General features: G+C 40.7%; 1 protein-coding gene across 1 annotated transcript; it reads left to right on the forward strand.

Annotated features, from left to right (window-relative positions):
* The first annotated feature begins 1,471 nt into the window (after nt 1-1,471).
* On the forward strand, nt 1,472-16,581 carry slc2a15b (solute carrier family 2 member 15b). Its single transcript, XM_058074511.2, has 12 exons — nt 1,472-1,694; nt 4,300-4,398; nt 5,885-6,045; nt 6,125-6,249; nt 6,385-6,530; nt 6,674-6,806; nt 7,574-7,761; nt 9,610-9,720; nt 9,806-9,907; nt 12,439-12,514; nt 15,492-15,619; nt 16,220-16,581. The coding sequence occupies exons 1-12, from the start codon at nt 1,650-1,652 to the stop codon at nt 16,436-16,438; spliced, it is 1,533 nt and encodes a 510-aa protein (XP_057930494.2). The 5' UTR covers nt 1,472-1,649; the 3' UTR covers nt 16,439-16,581.
* The last annotated feature ends 8,593 nt before the right edge of the window (nt 16,582-25,174 follow it).

Genomic DNA, 25,174 nt, shown 5'->3' on the forward strand with positions numbered 1-25,174 from the left:
TATAATACGCTCTATTGAGCTCATTCTTTATACAGTATTGAAGGCATATGGTTATTTGTGCAAATGTTTCTCTTTGTTGATGGTCCTGTGAGTTAGCAGCATACAACACATTACACACCTAAGCAGCATGAAGCCGGAGATGTTTCACACTGACAAGGAGTCATATGACCGACAACAAAGTGTAGATTAGGCTATTTGGGTTCACTCGTCTCAGGTCTGATGTGTGACCGGACGTGTTCCCGCGGATACTGATAACGAGTTTAGCATGTGAGGCTAAAGGATCATCTCTGTTTGATAAATATTGAATTAAAAAACGAAAACTATATTATACTCCTGCAGGAAAAATGTGAAACTAGTTTCAACTAAGTACATTTTAAATAAATGCCAAAGCATAAAATTGCTGCAGGGTCATGATGCCGAGTCACATGGGAAGTTCTGAGTAGTATAACGAATGGACATCAGCAGGACTCCACACAACATCTCATGCAAGGAAGTCATGTGCATGAAGCAAATGTGAATTTATTTCGCTGAAAGTGTACACTCATTGGTGTTTTGGGAGAATAAACTTACATCAAATTAAAAAAAAAACTAGCATATAGGTCAATCCACAGTCCACAGTTAGCTTGTTAGCTTGTGTTACTCCAGTTTCCTCCCACATTCCATGAATATGAATTCCACATTCCATTGGTATGAATGTGAGTGTGAATGGTTGTTTGTCTATATGTGCCCTGTGATTGGCTGGCGACCAGTCCAGGATGTACCCCGCCTCTCGCCCGAAGACAGCTGTGATAGGCTCCAGCATACCCACGACCCTAGTGAGGATAGTCAAAACTACATGGCAACTTGGGCGGATACCAAAAAAAAGTTATAATAACTGTGTCAAGTTGGGCTGGAATATAAACTTCTATGATAGGACCGTTTTAAAAATATGCCACGCTCACCGGGTTTGTAGCTCTGCTAATTTAGCAGTTAGCTTGATATGCTTTTGAATGGCACCAGTCCCGAAGCTGCACAATCGGACAATATGATTGTTTAAAAACAAACATTTGACTCAACATCATCAACATGAGACTGGTTAATATGTTCGCTGTATGCAAATGTTGGTTTATTAAAACATTTTTTTCAAAAAGCTCAACACAAACTGGACATAAATGTATCACAAAACAAACACAATGTACAACAAGTAGACATTAGTAAGGTAAACTGTCCATCACTCAAATATTCTCACAAAATTGTGACTAAGATTCTAAATAAGGGACTGCAAAAACATAACTAACCTAAAAAAAAAAAAAAAGGGTGTTAGGAGAATAAATACAGACAACTCACAAAAAAATGAAGTGCTGAAAAACAGTCAGTAGTTGAATATAAATAATATATAAATGAATATAAATAAATAAAACCCAAATAAAACTGCTGTTCTGCCCCGGGCTCTTGACCCCTGCTGGGTCACGTGACCAGATATGGTGACGCGCGGAGTTTGGAGTTTGACAAGTTTTTCTTTATTCCAGCCCTCAACACGCCTTCACTCTGTGTCACCGCGGCGTGGAGAATACAATTTAGCATGCAGTGTCGGCCTTTATAACGTTTTACACGAGACTTCTCTCATTTTCACACCGAGGGACTTACTTTTCATACTTTTCACCACCTCGATGGCGGAGGAACTGTTGCTGTGGAACGATGCAAAACCTAGCTCGGTAAGAACTAAAATACTGCTTGTAACAGTGATGATAATAATAATAGTTTACAGCATTTCTGTTTAGCTATTCAAAGACATATTTCAGATAGCTAAACAGATCAAGGCTACTGTCATTCTGTGGATAAGTAGTATTACAGTAGTATTACAGTCGTGTGAAAAAATGAGTACACCCCTTGCACTGTAAAACACAGCTAGTGATGTGCGGATTGATACTATGGTAACGTACTGTACATGTAACACAGCTAGTGATGCGCGGATTGATACTATGGTAACATACAGTACATGTAACACAGCTAGTGATGTGTGGATTGATACTATGGTAACATACAGTACATGTAACACATTTAGTGATGTGCGGATTGATACTATGGTAACATACTGTACATGTAACACAGCTAGTGATGTGCGGATTGATACTATGGTAACGTACTGTACATGTAACACAGCTAGTGATGTGCGGATTGATACTATGGTAACGTACTGTACATGTAACACAGCTAGTGATGAGTGGATTGATACTATGGTAACATACTGTACATGTAACACATTTAGTTATGTGCTGATTGATACTATGGTAACATACTGTCCATGTAACACAGCTAGTGATGTGCGGATTGATACTATGGAAACATACTGTACATGTAACACATTTAGTTATGTGCGGATTGATACTATGGTAACATACAGTACATGTAACACAGCTAGTGATGTGTGGATTGATACTATGGTAACATACAGTACATGTAACACATTTAGTGATGTGCGGATTGATACTATGGTAACATACTGTACATGTAACACAGCTAGTGATGTGCGGATTGATACTATGGTAACGTACTGTACATGTAACACAGCTAGTGATGTGCGGATTGATACTATGGTAACGTACTGTACATGTAACACAGCTAGTGATGAGTGGATTGATACGATGGTAACATACAGTACATGTAACACAGCTAGTGATGAGTGGATTGATACTATGGAAACATACTGTACATGTAACACAGCTAGTGATGTGCGGATTGATACTATGGAAACATACTGTACATGTAACACATTTAGTTATGTGCTGATTGATACTATGGTAACATACTGTCCATGTAACACAGCTAGTGATGTGCGGATTGATACTATGGTAACATACTGTACATGTAACACAGCTAGTGATGTGCGGATTGATACTATAGTAACATACAGTCCATGTAACACAGCTAGTGATGTGCGGATTGATACTATGGTAACATACATTACATGTAACAAAGTTAGTGATGTGCGGATTGATACTATGGAAACATACTGTACATGTAACACATTTAGTTATGTGCGGATTGATACTATAGTAACATACAGTCCATGTAACACAGCTAGTGATGTGCGGATTGATACTATGGAAAGATACTGTACATGTAACACATTTAGTTATGTGCGGATTGATACTATGGTAACATACTGTCCATGTAACACAGCTAGTGATGTGCGGATTGATACTATGGAAACATACTGTACATGTAACACAGCTAGTTAATGTGCGGATTGATACTATGGAAACATACTGTACATGTAACACAGCTAGTGATGTGCGGATTGATACTATGGTAACATACAGTACATGTAACACAGCTAGTGATGAGTGGATTGATACGATGGTAACATACAGTACATGTAACACAGCTAGTGATGTGCACATTTTTGGTCAGTGCCTGATCGGATACAAAATCAGTGGTATCGCACATCACTAAAAAGGGGTTCACCCTGTTAAGTTAAGTAGAAGTTAAGTCTAAAAATGAAACCATGCTTCAAACTTGTCAACAGAAACACTTTGTATTTTTATCTCTGTATTTGTATTTGTACTATCCGATGACCAACATGTATGAATGACCCTGTTAAAATAAGAAGACATCCTCATCTGACTTCTCATCAGCCTAAATTAAGTGCTGACTGGGAAGCATTGTCCGCTAGCAGCTATTTTCACATGTCGTCTAATTTTCCCCAGCAAGCTTTTCATTGCTAAATGAAGTTTCTTTAAAGCATCTGTGCAAGCATTGTAAGACCACTTCCTGTCTACTCAGAAACTCTTACTTAGTATCTAATGACCAATTTCCTACACTGACAGACCCCCTTGACTTTCCCTAACATGGACGTCATCTAGGGTGTGTGTGCTGGAATTTAGCATGTTCATTTATTATTCAGGATTATACGTATATACACTATAGATCCCTGTTTTCCGTTCCGGGACCACCACAAAAGGAAAGTAATTGATACGGCAATAGAGACTTCTATTTTTGACACACTGCCCCCACCTGTCCTGGGTGCTACATAGGAGTATTTTTTTAAGTGCTAGTAATTTTCCTTATTATTATTTTTTTTATATTTGTGTTTCTATATGGTTTGGGACCAGCACTTGACATTTCTACAAAATGTGCAAAATCAAAGCAGGAAAAGGCAGCAGTGCATAGCATTACACTACTATGGCCATTTTCTATGTTATTATTACTGTATTGTTATAATAAAAAAGTGATAAAGTTTTGAATTTCATCCAATAAGCAGTGTCTCAACATTGTTTAGGAATTGTTTTAAATTGTCACTTTTGTTTTCATCCTCAGCACCTCACAAAGTCACTGCTGGCGGTGGCGTTCCTGTCCTCGTTCGGCAGTTCCATGCTCTACGGCTTCAACTTGGCCGTCGTCAACTCTCCCGCGCAGGTCTGTGTCACTGTCACGCGTCTACACACATCTTCTGACACTCAGATACTATGAATCAACACTGCCTGTTGACATTTGAAACAGAAGGCTTATGAGGATCTAAATGTCATGGGGGGAAGGGGGGGGGGGTCATGTGGGTTTGCATGTGAAATCGAGAGACACCTTCGTCATGTGTCTTGATCACTCCTTCGATTTTGGATTTGATTCGAGACAGAAATAGAGGAAGCTGAGAAAAATTAGTTGTTCCACGTCACGCTGAAGCATGTGGGCTTTGTATCCAACCGCCATTTGCGGCATGGCGGTCTAGTGGTTAGCGCGCAGACCTCACAGCTAGGAGACCAGGGTTCAATTCCACCCTCTGTGTGGAGTTTTCTCCGGGTACTCCAGTTTCCTCCCACATTCCAAAAACATGCTAGGTTAATTGATGACTCCAAATTGTCCGTAGGTATCAATGTGAGTGTGAATGGTTGTTTGTCTTTATGTGCCCTGTAATTGGCTGGCCACCAGTCAGTTACTGCATCATATGTTATTATGCCGTATATTCATGTACATTGTCCACAATTTCACATTTTTCCCATTGAACATCTTTCAAGTTACGTGTTTCTCCACCCAAAGTCAAAACGCTCATATCATTTGGGACAGTTTTAGGCTGCTGTGGATATATATATGACTTTGACCACTTTTTTTTTACATTAAGTTGTACCACATCCCCATCATGTTGTGCCTCAACAAGTGACTTCCTCACTTGGACCCAGATTTTTGATTTTGGTGATGAGGAACGTAGGTCCGGTTAGTGAAGTTAGTTTGGCTTTGAAAAGAGTAATATATTTGCATCACAAAACCGTTGCCCAAAAAAAGTGGGTGTTATGTCCCTCTCCCGCTCTCCATTGTTGTGTATGGGTTCCATATACTCCTGTAGACGTATTAGTCTTTTCAATGCATGTTGTTTTGAAAAAACTTTTGACTTAAGTGGCCCCTGCAATTAACCGGAAATCCGACCATAGCCAGTCTCACAGGACCAAGTGGATGGTAAGTCAACGTTGATGCACTACACTGCTGATGGTGTTGTCGTACAACTTCAAGTCAAAAAATCCAAACTGACCCTTTAAAGGTCAGGGTCTGATATTGATAATGACTTCGGTGGCAATGTTAACCTGAATGTTAGCGACAGTTGGACTTCTTAACTCATTCACTACCACGTTGCTAGATAATACTTCAATGGGTAGTTTTTTTTCACATCCCCATCGGCAGTGTAGTGCATCAACGATGACTTACCCACCATTTAGTCCCACTTAGTGAGCACAGTTCTAGTTGGATTTTCGTGAAGAAGAACGTCACTGGGGCCACTTAAATAAATTCTCAAAAGAAAAAAACATTCAAAATAGTAACACATTTGCATTAGAAAATACCTCCTAGAAATAGACAGGAATCATGTGATAATAAATCCAACATTTATATCAAACATTTTCTTCTTTCCCTCCATCAGTACATCAAGGCCTTCTACAACGAGACACTTAGGGAAGAATATAACTGGATTCCAGATGACAAGCACCTGACAGTCTTGTACTCCTTGACTGTGTCCATCTTTGCTATCGGTGGAATGATCGGCGCACTGTTAGTCGGAAAATTGGTAACCAAATACGGAAGGTTAGTTTTGTTATGGCCTTCGTGTCATAATCATCTAATAAATATGAAACATATTGTGATTAGAAGTGTGTGTGAACAGGAAGGGGACCCTGGTGAAATCCACCGTGTTGGTGTTCCTTGGTGGAGCCCTCATAGGCCTCAGCAGAGCATGGAGGGAACCATCTATGGTCATCATTGGACGCTTCATTGTTGGAGTGCACTCCGGTAAGTCCAAAAAGTAGTCCAAATCATTCCTAGTTTTTGGTATCTTTGTTGTCTTTTGTTATCTGTAACATATTTACCATGTTAAGATGAAGTCCACACTATACAGGAAGTCAGCTATCTCTCTCCAATGAGCAGGCATCTGTCTCAGTGTGGTGCCAATGTACCTTGGAGAGATTGCCCCCAAGAATCTGCGAGGATTCCTGGGTCTTATTCCCAGCATCCATATTTGTCTCGGAGTCTTCATCGCTCAGGTCCTCGGGCTTCAAGAGCTGTTGGGAAAGGTGCAGACATCTTGATGTTAAACCTATGAAGTTATTTGTGTTGAAAAGTATGTTTATTGTTGCCGCTGTTGTATAGTTGTTGTATGGGTACTGCTTTTCATTGTGGTACATGTTCTAAATGTGTGCTTGATGTCTCCTCATAGGAAGAGCACTGGCCGCTGCTCATGTCTCTTATCGTATTTCCAACCCTGGTCCAGCTGATGTTTTTGCCATGGTTTCCGGAAAGTCCACGGTACCTGTTGATCGAAAAAGGAAACGTTCACGCCACCATTGCAGGTTTGAAAAAAAGCTTTATGGTTACATATCACATGAGCAATTTTGTATTTCTATTTGACTATTTCATTTAATTTAGCAATTAGACTTTAACAATATAGTGTTTGCAATGACAAGAAGAAATTTTGGAGAAATTTTGGCCCACTCATCTTTGCAGAATTGTTGTAATTCAGCCACATTGGAGGGTTTTCCAGCAGGAACCACCTTTTTAAGGTCATGCCACAGTATCTCAATCGGACCCAGGTCAGGACTTAGACTACGCCACTCCAAAGTTTTCATTTTGTTTTTATTCAGTCATTCAGAGGTGGTGTGTTTTGGATCATTGCATTGTCATTGACTAATATTTAAATATGTTCAATGATATGAAATGATTTATGTGTGACTAAATAAAAAATCAGGAAGGGGACCAACACTTTTTCACACCATTGTAGCTCCTCCTGCTATGGTAATGGGAATGGTAATGGTAATGGTAATGGTTTTGTTTCATTTGAACATTACAAGATTACAATTGAATGCATCACATAATCAGTTCCCAGTTCCACATGTCCAAAAGGAGTAGGAAGAAGCAAAGCTTATTAAATCCTACTCCTCAATCTGGTACTTTTACAATCAGTCCCCGTTACATTTGTTCACTTCCTGCTTTCCTAATATAGTTTAAGTAAACAAATAAAGTGCTGCATCATCTACCTTCATGGACAAAATTCCTGTTCCCAACTGTTGAGAATGTGCATGTCATGGTTTATGTGCCCAACCTGTCCTCTTCCCCGCAGCCCTCAAGTGGTTCCGTTCTAGAGGAAACCTCCAGTTGGAGGTGGAGGAGATGCAAGAGGAACAACGCTCTTTGTCCTCCATCCAGACGCTATCTGTGTGCAGCCTCCTCATGGACCGCTGCGTTCGCTGGCAGCTCATCACCGTGATTGTGGTCAACGTCGGCATGCAGCTGTCTGGTATTGATGCGGTGAGTGGTAAACATCTCGGTGGGCTCGCTCGTGTATTTGTGCAAAGGCTGTGCAGTTATTATGACAGCTCCCTGCTGTGCACCTCCCATCTGTATGCCTTCTCGTCCATATATCACAGTCCCACTAAGCAGGGGGCAAACAACCACGCCTCATTATCTTCAGGTCTCTTCTCTCAGTGCTGGCACACATTGGAGAGTTGACCCATCTAGAGTACATACAAGCAACGCACTCCTGTACTCACTGCACCGTGCCGTCAGAAGCTGTAGGCATGCTGGCTCACATGCTAGTAGCAAATCCCAGCAGGAGTACACCCTGCTGGGTCCTCCAGTCCCAGTGGTTCCAGATTGCAACACCGCTACATCATGAAGAATTCATCACGAACATGTTTCATTTATCTTTCTACATATCATATTCGGTTAGATGGTGACTATAAGCGGTTGACTCACCTGTCAGTCACTAGAATGACGCAACCGTTCACACACATTTATTTGATTGATTGGTTAATTAACCGAACATACTGCTATGCAAAAGTGCTATTAGTCATATTTCTTTTTTGTACCTTTTTATTAAAATGCAATCAGAATACAAAACAAAGTCGTCCCTCTCGGTGTCAGCGATTTTTGATGATTTTGACTTATTTTTTTAATATTGTGTTGTTGGGATATATAGACATGGTGTATAGCAAAAGAAAGATTAGATTCTGATATTTCATCAGAAACAAAAAATTTGTTTCTACCTTATTCCGTTGGTTAGTAATCAGCAGCAGAGCATAGTTTCAGCAAAATATTGCTGCCCGCAAGCATAACTTTCACTTTGACACAAATTTAGCCATATATATTTAGTCAAAATGTCTAAACAACAATGCCACAACATAAACAACAGAAAACTATTTTTGTTTTACATGAAAATGTATATATTATTTACAAATATAAAACCATGAACTAGTTACAGTTTTCACATTTGCAACTGAACTGTGTGTGTGCATGCGTTAAAATTTCCCTTCAATGCGAACATTCCCTTTGTACAACTCATGGAGATGCCTTTTCATTTCCTGTGTCGCATGTATTTCAATGGGAAAGATGCAGGCTAAACGCTTAAAAAATGCACTTCTGCCAGCTTTTTTTGGCTTACAATTGCACCAAACATGCTGTCTTTATTTGTGGAGTTGCATCATCACCTCTTTGTGATGTTATATGTACGTAAAAAATACATAAAAATACATCTTTGGTGCCTTTTTGTTCTATTTTCCCATTTTTGCTGTAGTTTGTTTTAGCCGAGTGGGTGCAGGCTGTTGCTGGGCACCCTCAAGGTGCCACCCTCTGGCTGTGTAAGTTCGACTCCACCTTAAGGTGTTACATCAGTGTCTACATCGGAGCTGACTGGAGGAACATTTTGGTTCTTATTCTTGGGATTACTGTTAAAGTGTAAGTTTTTATTGCTTTGGTCCAAATCTTCCCAAAATGTTCCGCTTCCATTGAAATGTATACATGCACGCATGACAGCTTGGATGGTGATAAAATCCCACCCACGGTTACTTTGTCAACAAGATGGCATTTAAGCACAAGCAGTCACAAGCTCGTCCAAACTGCCGCAAAGATAGATGTTGCTTCAGCACAACGTGATTAATGAGGACACGCAAATTAATTTCAAAGGGAGCCCTTGTCAGACGTCCACGCTGATGAGAACGCTGCATCTCAAATACTCTGTATGTGTGATGCATGATGTGATGATAATGATTGCGATGATAAATCACATAGAAATGATGAGGGACTTCTCAGCTTGCAGTTTAAAGCCAGCTGCATAATGACATTTATTTGTTTTATATATCATGTTATTTTCATTTTCAGATCTGGTTCTACACAAATGATATATTTAGGAATGCTGGAATTCCCGACCCAAATATTCAGTACACCACAGTCGGGACTGGAGCCATTGAGGTCATCTCTGGAGCAATAGGCGTAAGTACACACGGTCATGGCAATATGTCTTATTGACAGATAGATGACATGATGATGATGATGAAGGTTGTGTCTTGTTTTGCAGTGCTTTACTATTGAGCGTGTGGGGAGGAGACCACTGATGATTGGCGGCTACCTTTTCATGGCTCTCTGTTGTGCTGGCATCACAATGTCTGTCCTCTTCCAGGTACACAACAGCGCTGCTTGTCCCTTTAATATATTGTTTTACTTTGTGGTTTTATTATTTGTACTTTAAAATAGCCACAATTGGTCCACACACGAATGGTGCAAAGACTGCAAATAACTGATAAAAAAATATCTAGTTTTGACACATGACTCGCTCCTCCCCTTTCCAAACTCTCATATTAGCTTGACATTGACGTTTTCCTCCAATTTCAGATCAACATTTGCAATAAAAGTGATTAGAGTCACCTTTTTTTCTTCAATTGCCATTGTTCACTCGCTAAACAATACAGGTTTAAGCCCGAAATATGACTCACAAACTTATTAAACTCATTCAACGTATAAAATGTGTGCATAAGATTATTGATGAACAAATGGAATCAAAGTCGCGTCACGGTGTATAATAGCCTTTAGTCAAATTTCGGCAGCAAATGGCACAATACTGCAAGTAACTGATGAGAAATATCTAGTTTTGACACGAATAGCTCCTCCCCTTTCCAAACTTTCATTTTAGCTTGACATTGACGTTGTCCTCCAATTTCAGATCAACATTTGCAATAAAAGTGATTAGAGTCACCTTTTTTTCTTCAATCGCCATTGTTCACTTGCTAAACAATCCAGGTTTAAGCCAGAAATATGACTCACAAACTTATTGAACTCATTCAACGTATAAAATGTGTGTGTAAGATTATTGATGAACAAATGGAATCAAAGTCGCGCCGCGGTGTATAATAGCCTTTAGTCAAATTTCGGCAGCAAATGGCACAATACTGCAAGTAACTGATGAGAAATATCTAGTTTTGACACGAATAGCTCCTCCCCTTTCCAAACTTTCATTTTAGCTTGACATTGGCGTTGTCCTCCAATTTCAGATCAACATTTGCAATAAAAGTGATTAGAGTCACCTTTTTTTCTTCAATTGCCATTGTTCACTCGCTAAACAATACAGGTTTAAGCCCGAAATATGACTCACAAACTTATTAAACTCATTCAACGTATAAAATGTGTGCATAAGATTATTGATGAACAAATGGAATCAAAGTCGCGTCACGGTGTATAATAGCCTTTAGTCAAATTTCGGCAGCAAATGGCACAATACTGCAAGTAACTGATGAGAAATATCTAGTTTTGACACGAATAGCTCCTCCCCTTTCCAAACTTTCATTTTAGCTTGACATTGACGTTGTCCTCCAATTTCAGATCAACATTTGCAATAAAAGTGATTAGAGTCACCTTTTTTTCTTCAATTGCCATTGTTCACTCGCTAAACAATACAGGTTTAAGCCCGAAATATGACTCACAAACTTATTAAACTCATTCAACGTATAAAATGTGTGCATAAGATTATTGATGAACAAATGGAATCAAAGTCGCGTCGCGGTGTATAATAGCCTTTAGTCAAATTTCGGCAGCAAATGGCAAAAATCGGCAAGTAACTGATGAAAAATATCTAGTTTTGACACGTGACTCGCTCCTCCCGTTTCCAAACTTTCATTTTAGCTTGACATTGACGTTGTCCTCCAATTTCAGATCAACATTTGCAATAAAAGTGATTAGAGTCACCTTTTTTTCTTCAATCGCCATTGTTCACTCGCTAAACAATCCAGGTTTAAGCCAGAAATATGACTCACGCACTTATTCAACTCATTCAATGTATAAAATGTAAAGGTAAGATTATTGGTTATTGGAATCGGAGTCGCGTTGCGGTATATAGCCTTTAGTCAAATTCAAGCCCCAGAGACCAGATGTGGCCCACCACCATAATTTAATGTGGCCCCGCAAAGGCCTGGGAATAATGTACGTCAATCATGCACTTCACCTGTTTTTTCTTTCATTATGACAGAAATTTTTTGAGACCCCTGCTGAACTTAAATATTATCTCATCATGCAACTAGATATTCCAAGCATTTTTTATTAGCAAAATGTCTGCTTGACACCTTGACCATCTCACTACACGTATCATTTCAAAGCAAATTATCCATCAATCAAATGCAATGTGTAATAATATCAATAAGTTATATTCATGTTCATGCATATCCAGCTGCAAGTGGCCCTAACTGCGATATGAAACAAGTCAAATCAAAATCAGTTTGACACCCTTGTGCTACAAGCTAGCAAGCTAGAGAAGTCCACACGACACTTACTATTATTTTAAGTGTTGAAGCCGGACTGACTGTCGTAGCGAAACTAACTTTTGCATCTATGGTGCTTTCAAGGACCGCAGAGCAAGGTGCGAAATCGCAACACTTGCCGAAATAACATGATCAAAGTGTGGCCTTTCTAAGAGTGGTACATGTATGCTGTACATTTGACCTGTATTATCACATATTTATAAATGATTGCTGATTGAGATGTGTTTTCTATAGAATTAAGGCACAGACATTTAGAGTAGTTACTGAGGAACGAGGTACTAATGAGTAAGGTATGTTCCTCATCTAGTACTGTCATTTGGTGTACCGTATTGTAAAGTATTACCTGAAATCATTTTCATTTTTAACATAATGAACATTTTAAATCAATTTTATGTAATCACAGGCTCAACTGGCCTTCCTGCGCTACATCAGCGTGGGCTGCGTTGTTGGAATTATTGCCGGCTTCTGCATTGGCCCAGGTAAATATTGAACTAATATTGAACACTCTATATTTGCCCTGCATATACGGTCATGGAAAAAAATGTTGCTTCAGTTTATTGATCCATTTTAATGCCTGGTGCTCCTAAAGTACATTTGTTTGCACAGATATAAATATATATACAGCAACTTTCATGGCTTTCTTGATAATAACCCAAATGAAGTTCTTCTAGTTCAATAGCTATGGCATTGTACTGCCAAAAACTTTAACTCATATGAGCTATTTTTGTTGTCATTGCTACATTTGTCCAAATAAAGGTACCTTTAGTTGTGCTAGGCATTGAAATTAACAAGAAACTGAAGAAACAAGGGCGGTCTAATCCTTTTTGCCATGATTTGGGGTCAGAAGTTGAAGAAAATTGTACATGATCAAATTAATTAAATTGAAAAATTGAAAAAATAAACATACTGTGGAATTTGTGAATGGGTATAGCCTAATTGAACTATAATTGAGCTATTTCTTGATTTTCTTGAAACAAAATGCTCCATATTTATGTCTTAAATACACATACAAGAACATATTTTAAATTGCACTCATTGGAATATTTGGAATTTAGATTCTAGACAATTATTCATTCATTCATTTTCAACCGCTTATCCTCACAAGGGTCACAGGCGTGCTGGAGCCTATCCCAGCTGTCTGGTCGCCAGCCAATCACAGGGCACATATAGACAAACAACCATTCACACTCACATTCATACCTATGGACAATTTGCTAATTTCGCTAATTAACCTAGCATGTTTTTGGAATGTGGGAGGAATTCCAGTCCGGGGGTGTACCCCGCCTCTCGCCCAAAGTCAGCTGGGATAGGCTCCAGCATATCCCCATAGTGAGGATAAGCAGCATAAAAAATGACATTGATGTCCTATGTAGGCCATTTGCAGTCATTATTGACCTGCAACATATTGTTGAAATAAAAAAAAATATTTTTAAAAATATATAAGTAATAAATAAATAAATATAAAAAAATAATAATAATTATTATTATTATTTTTATAATAATTATTTGTTTATTTTATTATTATTAATAATATAAAGAAAAAAATTTACAGCAAAAAATTGAAAAATTTGAATGTTCATTAATAATATCGCAAAGCTTTGTCTTCAAATATGTCCCAATTTTTTCTTAAATAGAAAAAAGTGCAATTTTTCAGTATGTGGCCCTTCCGGAAAAAAGTTGGAACAACCTGTGTGAAGCCATAAGATGATGAAAATCAGGAAGTTCCAGCTTTCCAACTTAGACCAAAAGGTTTTGTGTGTTGTGTAAGGTAACACTGCCGCCTCCTGGACACACACATAACTGCAGCATGTCCTCACCCCCTTTCCACACCTTTTCTGTCTTTCTGCCTACACACAGATATTGTATTTCATTAGTCTTGTAAATGAGCAAATCTTAAGCGACACTACATCCATTCCCACAGTCATTTGTACACTCAAAGAGTTGAGTGAAGTGAATTAAGAGGCAATCATTTACAACATTGGGAACCATGTTGAGTGGGCCTGTGAGGATGATGAATTGGGGAGAATCCGGTGTACACAACGTCATTCGTCAAGCCGGCAAAAATCTATACTTTGGTGCACGGACGAGGGTTTCTGTTGCCGCAATTAGACTTTTAATGGCTCATTGTTCATCAGCTCGCCGTGATGAATGCAGCTTCCCTCAGACTAAAGCTTGCACGCACCATGACGCCCCCCCCATATATACCGCAGATGTTGACAAATTATGGCCTGGTTATTAGCTTGACAATATTAAACCTTCATCTGCGCAATTATCATGCGCAGATAACGAGGACGGCATTTGTAATACTTAACCGTGGCGCTCATGCATATTTCTCCTGCATCACTTTCCCTTCTAACAATGAAGAATTGGATGTTTAAACCCAGAAGACAATCTCAAATACTCTGCTGCAAATGAATTGGACATACGTCCTGAAGAAAGGATCTACTTCTTGTGGTTTGGTGTTTTACCAACTCTACACAGTCAGCATACTAAAAAAGGAGTGTGAACTATAGTACAATACACATAATAGTATACATTGGTTATAATGAAACTGAAAAGAAGCCCTCCTACGCTACTTAATAATAATACACACACTGGATACTCCTTTAGGTACACTTCAGAGTCCCTTGAACATTTGCTAGAATCCCAGTAGATCAGGGGTCTCAAACTCAATTTACCTGGGGGCCACTGGAGCTAGGGTCTGGGCAAGGCTGGGCCGCATCAGGTTTTCCAAAAAAAAAACCAAAAAAAAACGCATTTATTAAAAACAGAAAAATATACAAACTTTTTCAGTGCTTTGGTTCCGATTTTCTACAAGAAAAGCTCTGATAAAACATTCCACTGTTCTTAAATATCTTAATTTTTATTTTTCTGCACAAAATAAGATGAAAAATAAATAAACAAATCAAGAATAAAGAAAATCAATCAGTAATAAATAAATATAATAATAATAATAAAACAGCAAATAATAAAAACTTAAGAAACCACATATAGTTGGTGGGTAGACAAATTATTTTTTTCATATTAAAATGAACAAAGCATTATTAGAGCCCTGTAGACATGACAAAACACGACTATAGTCACATTTATACTTTTTTTATTTACAACATATTGCGCAACTGCAGGGTCTTGAGACACATGCTAACTCGCAAACTAGAGCGTCAGCGACCTAAACGGTAGCCTTCAAATTATTTCCTTTAAACTAAAATAGCCAAAAACGTACCACTTCCACACGGATAGGGAGGATAACTATTAACAGTTATTTAACCTTTAACATGAACATGAATCAAACGTAATCATTTTTTCTGGGTACATGATACCATACAGCATCCATATCAAACATTTAGCCCAGCGGGCCGCGTGTTTGAGACCCCTGCAGTAGATGGTGCAGGTGCTACCATACGTAATCGGCCTACTGGTGCATCACCGTATTGATACTTCTCATGACCTCCGTAGCCGGTGTGCCCTTCCTGATCACTGCTGAGCTCTTCAAGCAGTCGCACCGACCGGCGGCCTACACCGTGGGAGGTTGTCTCAACTGGCTGTCCAACTTCACCATCGGTTTCGTCTTTCCCTTCCTGGAGGTCAGTACCATAAGTCCGACTTTTAATTTGTCCGCCAAAGACTGGGAGTTGAAATTAGGGTGGAATTGAACCCTGGTCTCCTAGCTGTGAGGTCTGCACGCTAACCACTTGCCCACCGTGCCGCCTCTAACGTAACAGTTGTGCATATTATAATTTCACCTACAGGTTCAGTCTAATAGCTTCTCATAAAGGACCTTCCTCATACACTCACATAGCACAATCAGAGTTGCACAACACTTAGATATGACTCACGGAACAATCCGGGGTGTGGGATTTCTAATTACTTTTTGAATAATATAATGGTGCATATTTCCAGATAACATAAAATGTGATGTAGCTACTTGGAATAGTTTTCAATGTATTTACTTTAATTGTTTATTTTAATTATTGCGCCTGAAAGTGTTATGCCTGGCGGGTGGGGAACCCAGCATGCTTGGGGATACATCAATAAAACTGTGCAACCTTACATCAACAAATTCCCGCCAAACATTGGACTGGATGACGACATAAAATGTTCATCGTAATTTAGATATTAGGTTTTACATCAAGGGACTTTATTTTTCACTGAGCATCTATTCTCCTTTCATCCTCCGACTCCAGCTGGCCACTGGTCCTTACTGTTACCTCATCTTCTGTGCGATCTGCCTGGGCGTGGCCATCTACACCATCTTCATCATTCCCGAGACCAAGAACAAAACCTTCATGGAAATCAGTAAGATGTTTTCCTGCAAGAACGACATCCCTGAGGAGGAGCTGGCATCCGATGAGCACCTGAAGATGGCGCTGATGAACGGCTACGGGACTGTGGGCCATTATTGAATAAAGTAAGCGGAGAAGAGGTGGATCCACTCCCTGGATTGATGTAACGGCGGACGAGGTTGGAGATGTACACAATGGATACTGAGACGATGCGCACTACATGTGACTCGTGTGTTACTATCAACGTGTTCTGTACGGCGTGTCAGACATCGTGATCCATTTTGCAGGAATTTGTTCCCCGGCGTTATCTTCACATATTTGAACACATCCCATGATCATTCCAGATAGTTCATACGGAGTGGTGACACATTTCTATTTTTATGATTGTCTCTTTTTACTTAAGAGAGCTGGATACCGTGGCTACTGTAGTAGTCATTTTTATGGCTGAGTTTTAATTTATCAACATGTCTGTTATAAGCGTTCAAAATGCAGTGTAGTCAGAGTCAATGGGAGATATTCAATAAAATTAGCAATTCATAAACCATAAATGCTTCATGTTTTATCACTTTTTTTTACTGTTTTAATCCCAGCGACTTTTCCTTATTAGGCGGCATTATTGCTTAATAATACAATGTTCTTAAATCTTCAAAGTTGGTGGTGTTTAAGATGTTTTGATCAAATCTCATTCCAGGAAGTAGTAGAAGAAGGGTGTGGTCAACACATGCAATCATCTTTGACGGATTTAACAGAAGTGATTACTTCAAATAACAGTGGAACCTTGGTTAGCAGCCGCTTCGGTTAGCATGTTTTTCAGTAAACATTAAAAAAATTTTTGACATATTTATGGCGACCATCTTATGTTATTAACTCATTCAATCCCAGACATTTTTCGGTGTACATGATGTAAAGAAACAAACGTGATTATGTAAACAGCTAAGAATGAATGCACATTGCCATTCATTACCGAAGGAGGACACAGTCTTTGCAGACTTTCCATTTAGGTCGCCTTCATGCGGCGCAATGATGTCCCTAACAGGCTGTAGACCCCGAATTTAGACCCAGCCAAAGAAAAACACACTAGCATCGAGCAATTTGTGAAGCAGAGAAGCGAACAAAGAACCATTGCCTCACAGCTGCAAGCAGTCAGTTTAAATAGAGAGAAAAGCAATCAGCCTCAGGTGCGCCCAGTTGTCCCGCCTCCAGCCAGAGCAATACCATCTGCAAAGAAAAAAAAACACACACACAGGCCAGGGCGAAGTACAAAATAGGAAGGAAAAGCTAGAACCTGACAGTTGAGGTGATAAACACTGATGAATTCAAGAATTCAAGAAATAACTCATAGCAAAACAGGAAGGTGGTGTCTGTGTTGAGCTTGCTGCCATAAACTTCTTTGGGAACAGTCAATCAACAATCACGGTACTTTTTAATGAAGGCAAAAGTAACATTACATGTGACTGTATCCTTTTCATTCATATTTTTTATGTATTTGTATGCATTTCAGATTATTTTCAGCCTGTAAAACTAGAAAAAAATTTTTTTTGATTGGCTTTACAATATTTCTTATGTAGAATACTTCATTCTGTTTTTGTGATTAATTAATGTTAATTAAGGTTACACTGTTGCTCCCTGCTTTTTTTGGCCCAGAATTTTTGCATATTTATGCCATATATGCCTATGCTTCACTGGTAACGTTTTTGTCAAATAACATATAACATGTAATATATACAAATAACATTCAACTCATCACACAGCATCTTAACTCGTACCTGAGAAATATACAAACGTACTAATACGAGTTTAAAATGGAAAAAAAAACAACTCTTTGACAGCTTGGCCACAATGCATCGCATCTGAGCAATGCATTCATTGGGGCGTTGCAATTACGTCAGCCTCACTCTGGGTCCCTCTGGTGGACACAGACAGCATTGTAGCACTATTCGTTTTCTATGTCGCTTGTCCTCCAATTAAATGTTTCTCTCCTATGAAAGACATTATGGGAAACATTTTTTAACTCAAATTGCCACATGTTTGTATATTTACTTTGTATACCTTTTAGGTGTTAAGTTGTTGTGTGATGAGTGCATCCCTTGAACATGCATCAGATTCCAATTGAGTGCATCCCATAATCAGTTCCCAGTTCCACATGTCCAAAAGGAGTAGGAAGAAGCAAAGCTTATTAAATCCTACCCCTCCATCTGGTACTTTTACAATCAGTAACTGTTACATTTGTTCACTTCCTGCTTTCCATAATACAGTTTAAGGTTTTTTTTTGTTTTTTTTTAAATAATGCACCTGGTACCGAAGTACTAGGTGATATGAGCATCCAATGCCATAATGGGTACCATAGTAAGTGTCAATATAGTGATATATATAGCACATCATGACTGGTTCAAGACTCTTCATCCTTGTATTTAGCAAACATCAACTGCTTGTATTGTTTCTTGAATTGGCTCATCGTTGTGCATTGTTTGATTTCCTTACTCAATCCATTCCATAGTTTGATTCCACATACTGAAATGCTATGCTAACGCTAACGTAGTCCTAGCATAGAAGTGTTTCAAACGTACTTCTTCGCTGAGATCATATTTCTCCTCTCTTGTAAGAAGTATTGGATGACATTTTTAGCTAATTGTTTTTTTTCAGCCTTATGCATTATTTTAGCTGTTTGAAGATGACCTAGTTGAAGTATTTGTGATTTCAGAAATAAGGAGTTAGTTTTTTCACTGCCAAGGTTGAAACTGGAAGAGAACGTCAACACCAAGCTTGCAAGAAGCGTTGGAGGCGGGTGAGACAGCATGCGATGTATTGAGCATATATGAGAAACACCAGGCCACCATTTTCCCCACAGTGAATTACAAAAAACACGACTCCATCCTCAGCATGGAAAAGAGCCTTTCAGACATGCTTGAGTACGACATCGCACATGCATGATGATGACTCTCATCGTGTCTAAGTCTGGCGTCATCATTAATGCAGCCTGGATAACAAATCCGCCATGTGACAGTTGGAGCCGTGGAGAACGCTGAAGGAACTCCTTCGCCCTGCCTGGAGGCTGGCTGATCCATCTGTCAGCCTCCCGCGGCAGCAACGCACACCAGTAGGAAAAGCGGTGTCACATCTTTGCTTGTCCATCTTACACAGAGGGGAGTGAAAGTCACAGCGAGGAGGTGCGGTACCGGGGGGGTCAAGCAAGCCAGTGTTGTAAACATCATCTAATTTCATCTGAATTGTTTTTGCGGTATGGTCCAGTACCTCTAAGTATCTCCGCTTTTACTGCTACGGCATGCTGTCATGGAAAGAATGAATGAAAAAGGAGCGGCAGTGGAAAAAAAAAGGAGACGAGGTGGACTGAAGGTTAACCTTGGAGTTGTTGAATTTGTGCTGAATGACAAATGTTCACAAAGGTTTTGGGTCCTGATAGACGGCCACAAAGCGCATTGCTGTACATAATATAAAGTACCAACCCGACAAAGCGACGCTTGTCACTCAGACTGTATAACGCAGCATTATGGAACATGTGACAGCATGCACTGGCAGGATGGCTCCGCCTCCGGCGGGCCTGCTCTATAAATCAAACAAATAGCATCACAGGCTGGCAAAGGAAGAGGTCCAACAGATAAAACGCTCCCCCACACAACAAAGCCACACTCGCTGCGTAATTAATTGCAACAAATTACCTCTTCCTCTCCCTGTCTGCCCCCACCTCCACTGCTCATGCCGCACTAACGAGTGAGGGCTAAGGAAGTGCACGTGCACACACACACACACACACACACACACGCACATGCACACGCTCTGCAGCCTTCATAAGTGCCTTAATGTGGCTTATTGCAGTGTGCGCTCCCCTTAGCTGTGGAAATATTCGCGTGACGGATGTGCTTTGTCGCCAGGGCTCCCCAGTGGAGGGCTGCTGCTGTCAGGGAGGAGATGATGACATTAACAGGGAGGCAAGGCGATGACAAATGCCTGTTATCAGCGAACGAGGCCGGTGACAAATCGAACGGCAGCGCCCAGGCAGCCCCGGCGCGGCGTAATAAAAAACAAGATGGATGGCACACCCAGACAGGGCCCGCGTTAATGCGATTTCCACCGCTCTCCCTGACTCCCAATTAAGGCTGGGGGGTGTCAAGAGAGAAGATAGACTCTGTGTCTTGTGGATGAGAGTGTCTGAGGATGAAGAGGCTGAGGAGGGACGTGAGGCAAAGGAAGAGCTCTCGGCAAGAAGACCTCCGCCAAGGCTAAAGACGTACCAGCGTGTGGACGCATGCAGAATCATAAACCTAATTTCCTATTTCAACTTCTGACCCTGCGTATAAATCATTCAGTTGGACGGATAAGACCCCCTACTTGACATCCATATGGTCGGGGGCCGCCTGACCCTTGCCCGCCAACGCTAACCCTAACAGCTTCCTTAAGTCATTCAATCATCGCCGTTTTTTAAAAGCCGTCTATCATATTCCAAAAACATGCGACTCCAAATTGTCCATAGATATGAATGTGAGTGTGAATGGTTGTTTGTCTATATGTGCCCTGTGATTGGCTGGCCACCAGTCCAGGGTGTACTCCGCCTCTCGCCCGAAGACAGCTGGGATAGGTTCCAGCACCCCCTGCGACCTTTTTGATAGATTTTGTTAGTTGGTGGCTTTGTTTGTTTGTGTATGTGGGGGGGGGGGGGGGCGAATGGGGGGGCTTGTCCATTCATTTGTCATTTGGGATTATTTTTGTATCATTTTCTAGAATTGTTTTATGTGTCTGGAACGGATTATTTGGATTTATATTATCTTCTATTGGAAAATTTGCTTTGGTTAGAGTACATTTTGGTTTTAGTCAGGCCTTCTTAATGACGTTAACCAAAGCGCCACTGTATTCCAAATCCTAAATCTGAACGTGGCACTGGGCAAGCACATGGAGGATGTTGGGGTGGACGGTTCTCTCTCACAGACCTCCACGGTCGAGCAAGGTCGACCGCAAGGACGTCACAAAATGCCCATGGTGGTTTGGTGGTCGGATTTTAACTCAGAACCGAAGACTATGGAGGTGGATCAGGACCATCATGGACATGCATGTGCTTTGTTTTAGACATGCCTCCTTGTCGAACACACAAATGTATTCCTCCAGCTCTTTATGATAACAAAATAACAAATTGTCAATTAATTATAACAAATTAATTGTCCTCCAATTAACTGCTTTGCTCCTATGAAAGGCATTATGGGAAACATTTTTTTAACTCAAATTGCCCACATATTTGTATATTTTTTTCTTTGTATACCTTTTAGGTGTTAAGTTGTTGTGTGATGAGTGAATCCCTTGTCAACCCAATATACGGAGCATATACTTTTATTGCGATTTTTCTGGGGTTCTTGAGTCTTTTTTGGTAATGGTAATGGTAATGGTAATGGTAATGGTAATGGTAATGGTTTAATTTCATTTGAACATGCATCAGATTACAATTGAGTGCATCCCATAATCAGTTCCCAGTTCCACATGTCCAAAAGGAGTAGGAAGAAGCAAAGCTTATTAAATCCTACCCCTCCATCTGGTACTTTTACAATCAGTAACTGTTACATTTGTTCACTTCCTGCTTTCCTAATATGGTTTAAGGTTTTTTTTTTGTTTTTTTTTAAATAATGCACCTCGTACCAAAGTAGTAGGTGATATGAGCATCCAATGACAAATTTATGTTGGAAGATTAGGCCAGGACCAAAAAGTCCAGTGCAAAATTTTTGTTAAATAATGATTATTGTTCATGTGATATCCTGTTCAAAGATTATCTTTTCAATGTGTTCCTCATCCTCCTTCACAATGTTTAATTTAGCATATAGAATATTCTCCGGTGGCCAATAATAACCCAGCTGCGGACTGCAAACGGCTCCCGGGCCACATTTTGGCCACTCCTGTAATAAGGCCTAGTAAACTATTACCGTGGCTTAAGAACGGTGCATGTCAGGAAGAATGAGGCTGGCGGTGGAGATGAAGTGGAGGTTGAGAACATGCGGCTTTAATTGTCTGTAGAGCCCATCTGCTCCCTCCTTTTGCTTCCTCGCTTTTACTCACATCTCAATCACGGTCATGCCTCAGAGGTATTGGGTTCTTATGTGTCTCGGTGGCGACCAGGAACATCATTAGAGTCTCTCAAACAGCGAGAGTAATGAACAAACCCCCCCCACATTTCTATGCCATCGTGAAATACGTCATTCAAAGCTCCTCTCCGGCTCCTTGATTAGCCGTGTCAGCAAAAAAAAATAAGAGTCCTTAAATCAGCTCTTATAAAAACGTTGACAGACAGTCTATGGCTTATAGGCAGACGGGCCCGTAGCGATGAGCTACGGTTGCGTTCCAACTCCTGTCCAAGCACCCAGATGTTATCTTTCTCAAAAGGACCCGTTTGGGATATTGAGGCATTGCCCACGGAGGAGGGTGCACCTGTTCCGGGACACCCAAGGGCGGCTGTTTTGTCACTCTGACAATGTTTTATAAAAAAGCAAAGGAAGCTCAGAAGGCTACAAAAGCGGAGCTATATATCTCCAGCTATTACATTGGGGCCTAAAAAAAAAAAAAAAGAAAGGGTTGCAATGAAGTGAAATATAGTTGTGGCTCAAAGGGAAGAAAAGAACAGAGTCTAAAGAGGGATGGCGGAGTCTCCTCGGGAGCCTGCAGGGTCTGTGCTCCAAATCAAAGACAGATGAGTCGCCGTCGCAGACACTAAACCGTATCATACTGCGAGCAACGCAGCGAAGAGAAGAAGATATGTGGCTGAGAGTGAGATGTCTTCAGAGAGGAAGAGCTGATGATATTACTTTGGAGGAACAAGGAGAAATGAGAAGCCTGCAGGGAAGGAGCAGGAGAAAAGGAAGGGAGGAAGCGAGGTAAAAGTCCAAACTCAAACTAATAAGCTGTCATGTGGATGGGCGGGCCCAAAACACGACTTGGAGTTATTGCCGGGGCCTGATGGCATAAGAATTACACTACATGGATCATATCTGGATCGATAGGTAGACAAAGTCATTACGGAGGGGCTGGAGTTCAACGTCTCCCTATGGGGCTGCAAGCAGGGGGGGAGGACGCAGGGGTTGCTATTTATCACCATGGCGATGCTTAACACTTTTATTTTGCTTGTTGCTCTTATTTCCGAAGCTGTTTATCCCGCTTGCATGGATTGTTTTGGCCTGACTTGATAGTCACACCCTATGAAGGATGCACAAGCAGGCGGTTCTAGCATGTGTGTTTACAGGTGACTTAAACGCCTCGGTGGGGTCCATAACTCAACGTTTGTCCTTCTGTGCTCCCTGTCTTTGCAGCAAAGGGATGGGGAGCACAAGCAGGGCAGCATCGATTCTCTCTGTGCTGAGAGAAATTAGGCATGAAATTAAAGCTCACATCAAAGGCCGGAGTCGGTGCTGTCACCTGATGCACTATTATTTATTCTCAGAGGAGACGACGACGACGACGACAATGATGATGATGATGTCTGCATCATGGATGATAACAGGACAGACGGGAGGCGAGGGGAAAAAAAAAGGTGGATTGAGAAGGTCTTGCACCTGCATCCTCGCTCGGTCCCGCTGACCTGCCATCATTTATACTGCCAGGGCCCAAGTGCAAGGTTAGGCGCCAGGCCCGAGCCGCCATCAATCACTGCTGTGCTGGACGGAGAGAGGATGGGGGTCAACGCCTCTCACAGCCAGCCTCTGCTGATGAGAGAGTATTTATAGATCACGGCGGAGGGAGGAAGAGAGGAACGGGCGGAATGGATGCCCTTGCAGCTTTTTTTTTTTTTATCTTTATTGAGACGAGAACTTATGACGGAACAATAGTCAGTTAATGCCATCCGGATAGAACATTAACTCTGAGCTACATGCAGTATGCTAGTATAGTAGTAGGATGTTGCAATCAGTGGGAGGTAATGAGGCGAACAGCCGTTAGAGGGCGCTCATTACCAACACATCAGATGTCAGAGAGGGAGCACTACTTTTTCCTCACGAGGGTCACGGGGGATGCTGGAGCCTATCCCAGCTGTCTTTGGGCGAGAGGCGGGGGCACGCATATAGACAAACAACCATTCACACTCACATTCATACCTATGGACAATTTCATTCATTCATTGATTTTCTACCGCTTATGCTCAAGGGAATACTGGAGCCTATCCCAGCTATCTTCAAGAGGCGGGGTACAGCCTGGACTGGTGGCCAGCCAATCACAGGGCACATATAGACAAACAACCATTCACACTCACATTCATACCTATGGACAATTTGGAGTGGCTAATTAACCTAGCATGTTTTTGGAATGTGGGAGGAAACCGGAGTACCCGGAGAAAACCCATGCATGCACGGGGAGAACGTGCAAACGTTCACAGAGATGGCCGAGAGTGGAATTGAACCCTGGTCTCCTAGCTGTGAGGTCTGCGCGCTAACCACTCTTTACTAAAGTGGTCCAGCAACTAACCTGAACCATGTTTCTCATCGTCACAATCCGTGGAGGGGTAAGTCACCTTTGATGCATTACACTGCTAATGGGAATGACATACAACTTCATATAAAAAAAACAAAAAAATATCCCTTTAAAGGAGAGGCTATGATGCTAATTTTAAGAAAATGGTGATAAATGAAGCTAACAACTAGAAATTATATTGAAAAAAATTATAACTTTTGGGTCAGTACCATAATGAAATGACTTACTTTTTTCTGCAAAAAACTGAACGTTAAGTACTTTTTCCAGGCAGGACAGAAATGTTCCACTTTCCTGTGTTCAAAATAAGTTCAATTTACGGCTCTACGGTTATCATCACACTTTTCAACTTTGCCCTTCTCACAAAAAAAAAAAAAAAAAAAACATCATTATGTCATTCGGTTGGTT

The sequence above is a fragment of the Doryrhamphus excisus genome, linkage group LG9 (assembly GCF_037039965.1).
Source record: "Doryrhamphus excisus strain RoL-2023G ecotype Guam linkage group LG9, RoL_Dexc_Guam_v1.1, whole genome shotgun sequence".
Classification (NCBI taxonomy): domain Eukaryota; kingdom Metazoa; phylum Chordata; class Actinopteri; order Syngnathiformes; family Syngnathidae; genus Doryrhamphus; species Doryrhamphus excisus.

What these genes read in the sequence shown, in the direction of transcription:
- slc2a15b (XM_058074511.2), top strand. Translation starts at nt 1,650, where the DNA reads ATGGCGGAGGAACTGTTGCTGTGGAACGATGCAAAACCTAGCTCG. An exon ending in TTCAAGAGCTGTTGGGAAAG is followed by an intron (nt 6,531 to 6,673) that starts GTGCAGACATCT and finishes GTCTCCTCATAG; the next exon opens with GAAGAGCACTGGCCGCTGCT. An exon ending in AGCTGTCTGGTATTGATGCG is followed by an intron (nt 7,762 to 9,609) that starts GTGAGTGGTAAA and finishes TTTCATTTTCAG; the next exon opens with ATCTGGTTCTACACAAATGA.